Source organism: Chanodichthys erythropterus, chromosome 2, assembly GCF_024489055.1.
Source record: "Chanodichthys erythropterus isolate Z2021 chromosome 2, ASM2448905v1, whole genome shotgun sequence".
Classification (NCBI taxonomy): Eukaryota; Metazoa; Chordata; class Actinopteri; order Cypriniformes; family Xenocyprididae; genus Chanodichthys; species Chanodichthys erythropterus.
In genome coordinates, this window is record NC_090222.1 from 36,073,804 (window position 1) to 36,077,265 (window position 3,462).

A 3,462-nucleotide genomic window follows, 5' to 3' on the forward strand; every position below is an offset into this window, starting at 1 on the left:
ACAGCAGAACAATTCACAGCAGATGAGCAGAAGAAATCACCGCAGAAGAAATCACCGCAGAAGAAATCACAGCGGAGCAGAAGAAATCACAGCAGAAGAAATCACCACAGAACAATTCACAGCAGATGCGCAGAAGAAATCACAGCAGAAGAAATCACCGCAGAAGAAATCACAGCAGATGGGCAGAAGAAATCACAGCGGAGCAGAAGAAATCACCTCAGAACAACTCACAGCGGAGCAGAAGAAATCACCGCAGAAGAAATCACAGCGGAGCAGAAGAAATCACCGCAGAAGAAATCACTTCAGATGAGCAGAAGAAATCACCGCAGAAGAAATCACCGCAGAAGAAATCACAGCGGAGCAGAAGAAATCACTGCAGAAGAAATCACCGCAGAACCACAGCAGATGAGCAGAAGAAATCACCGCAGAAGAAATCACTTCAGATGAGCAGAAGAAATCACCGCAGAACAATTCACAGCGGAGCAGAAGAAATCACCGCAGAAGAAATCACCGCAGAACCACAGCAGATGAGCAGAAGAAATCACAGCAGAAGAAATCACAGCGGAGCAGAAGAAATCACAGCAGAAGAAATCACAGCAGAAGAAATCACAGCGGAGCAGAAGAAATCACCGCAGAAGAAATCACAGCGGAGCAGAAGAAATCACAGCGGAGCAGAAGAAATCACAGCAGAAGAAATCACCGCAGAAGAAATCACAGCGGAGCAGAAGAAATCACCGCAGAAGAAATCACAGCGGAGCAGAAGAAATCACAGCAGAAGAAATCACCGCAGAAGAAATCACAGCGGAGCAGAAGAAATCACAGCAGAAGAAATCACAGCGGAGCAGAAGAAATCACAGCAGAAGAAATCACCGCAGAAGAAATCACAGCGGAGCAGAAGAAATCACAGCAGAAGAAATCACAGCAGAAGAAATCACAGCAGAAGAAATCACAGCGGAGTAGAAGAAATCAACGCAGAACAAATCACCGCAGATGAGCAGAAGAAATCACAGCGGAGCAGAAGAAATCACAGCAGAAGAAATCACAGCGGAGCAGAAGAAATCACCGCAGAAGAAATCACTTCAGATGAGCAGAAGAAATCACCGCAGATGAGCAGAAGAAATCACAGCAGAAGAAATCACAGCAGAACAATTCACAGCGGAGCAGAAGAAATCACTTCAGAGGAGCAGAAGAAATCACAGCGGAGCAGAGGAAATCACAGCAGATGAGCAGAAGAAATCACAACAGAGCAGAAGAAATCACAGCAGAAGAAATCACCGCAGAAGAAATCACAGCGGAGCAGAAGAAATCACCACAGAAGAAATCACCGCAGAAGAAATCACTTCAGATGAGCAGAAGAAATCACTTCAGAGGAGCAGAAGAAATCACAGCGGAGCAGAGGAAATCACTGCAGATGAGCAGAAGAAATCACCGCAGAACAACTCACAGCAGATGAGCAGAAGAAATCACAACGGAGCAGAAGAAATCACAGCAGAAGAAATCACAGCGGAGCAGAAGAAATCACCACAGAAGAAATCACAGCGGAGCAGAAGAAATCACCACAGAAGAAATCACAGCGGAGCAGAAGAAATCACCACAGAAGAAATCACCGCAGAAGAAATCACTTCAGATGAGCAGAAGAAATCACAGCAGAAGAAATCACAGCAGAAGAAATCACAGCGGAGTAGAAGAAATCAACGCAGAACAAATCACCGCAGAACAAATCACCGTAGAAGAAATCAACGCAGAACAACTCACAACAGATGAGCAGAAGAAATCACCGTAGAACAAATCACCGCAGAACAAATCACCGCAGAACAAATCACAGCAGATGAGCAGAAGAAATCACAACGGAGCAGAAGAAATCACAGCAGAAGAAATCACCGCAGAAGAAATCACAGCGGAGCAGAAGAAATCACCGCAGAAGAAATCACTTCAGAGGAGCAGAAGAAATCACAGCGGAGCAGAGGAAATCACTGCAGATGAGCAGAAGAAATCACCGCAGAACAACTCACAGCAGATGAGCAGAAGAAATCACAACGGAGCAGAAGAAATCACCGCAGAAGAAATCACAGCAGAAGAAATCACCGCAGAAGAAATCACAGCAGAAGAAATCACTTCAGATGAGCAGAAGAAATCACTTCAGAGGAGCAGAAGAAATCACAGCGGAGCAGAAGAAATCACCACAGAAGAAATCACCGCAGAAGAAATCACTTCAGATGAGCAGAAGAAATCACTTCAGAGGAGCAGAAGAAATCACAGCGGAGCAGAGGAAATCACTGCAGATGAGCAGAAGAAATCACCGCAGAACAACTCACAGCAGATGAGCAGAAGAAATCACAACGGAGCAGAAGAAATCACAGCAGAAGAAATCACAGCGGAGCAGAAGAAATCACCACAGAAGAAATCACAGCGGAGCAGAAGAAATCACCACAGAAGAAATCACAGCGGAGCAGAAGAAATCACCACAGAAGAAATCACCGCAGAAGAAATCACTTCAGATGAGCAGAAGAAATCACAGCAGAAGAAATCACAGCAGAAGAAATCACAGCAGAAGAAATCACAGCAGAAGAAATCACAGCGGAGTAGAAGAAATCAACGCAGAACAAATCACCGCAGAACAAATCACCGTAGAAGAAATCAACGCAGAACAACTCACAACAGATGAGCAGAAGAAATCACAGCAGAAGAAATCACAGCAGAAGAAATCACCGCAGAAGAAATCACTTCAGAGGAGCAGAAGAAATCACAGCGGAGCAGAGGAAATCACTGCAGATGAGCAGAAGAAATCACCGCAGAACAACTCACAGCAGATGAGCAGAAGAAATCACAACGGAGCAGAAGAAATCACCGCAGAAGAAATCACAGCAGAAGAAATCACCGCAGAAGAAATCACAGCAGATGAGCAGAAGAAATCACCGCAGATGAGCAGAAGAAATCACAGCAGAAGAAATCACGGCAGAACAATTCACAGCGGAGTAGAAGAAATCACCGCAGAACAAATCACCGTAGAAGAAATCAACGCAGAACAACTCACAACAGATGAGCAGAAGAAATCACCGTAGAACAAATCACCGCAGAACAAATCACCGCAGAAGAAATCACCGCAGAACAAATCACCGCAGAACAAATCACCGTAGAAGAAATCAACGCAGAACAAATCACCGCAGAACAAATCACCGCAGAACAAATCACCGTAGAAGAAATCAACGCAGAACAAATCACCGCAGAACAAATCACCGTAGAAGAAATCAACGCAGAACAAATCACCGCAGAACAAATCACCGCAGAACAAATCACCGTAGAAGAAATCAACGCAGAACAAATCACCGCAGAACAAATCACCGTAGAAGAAATCAACGCAGAACAAATCACCGCAGAACAAATCACCGTAGAACAAATCACCGCAGAACAAATCACCGCAAAACAAAAGAAAGCAGAGCAAAAGAAAGCAGAGCAAAAGAA

General features: G+C 44.7%; 1 protein-coding gene across 1 annotated transcript; it reads left to right on the forward strand.

Moving 5' to 3' along the window:
- Positions 1-1,828: 1,828 nt before the first annotated feature.
- On the forward strand, positions 1,829-3,062 carry LOC137029640 (transcriptional regulator ATRX homolog). Its single transcript, XM_067399283.1, has 2 exons — positions 1,829-2,582; positions 2,632-3,062. The coding sequence occupies exons 1-2, from the start codon at positions 1,829-1,831 to the stop codon at positions 3,060-3,062; spliced, it is 1,185 nt and encodes a 394-aa protein (XP_067255384.1).
- Positions 3,063-3,462: the final 400 nt, after the last annotated feature.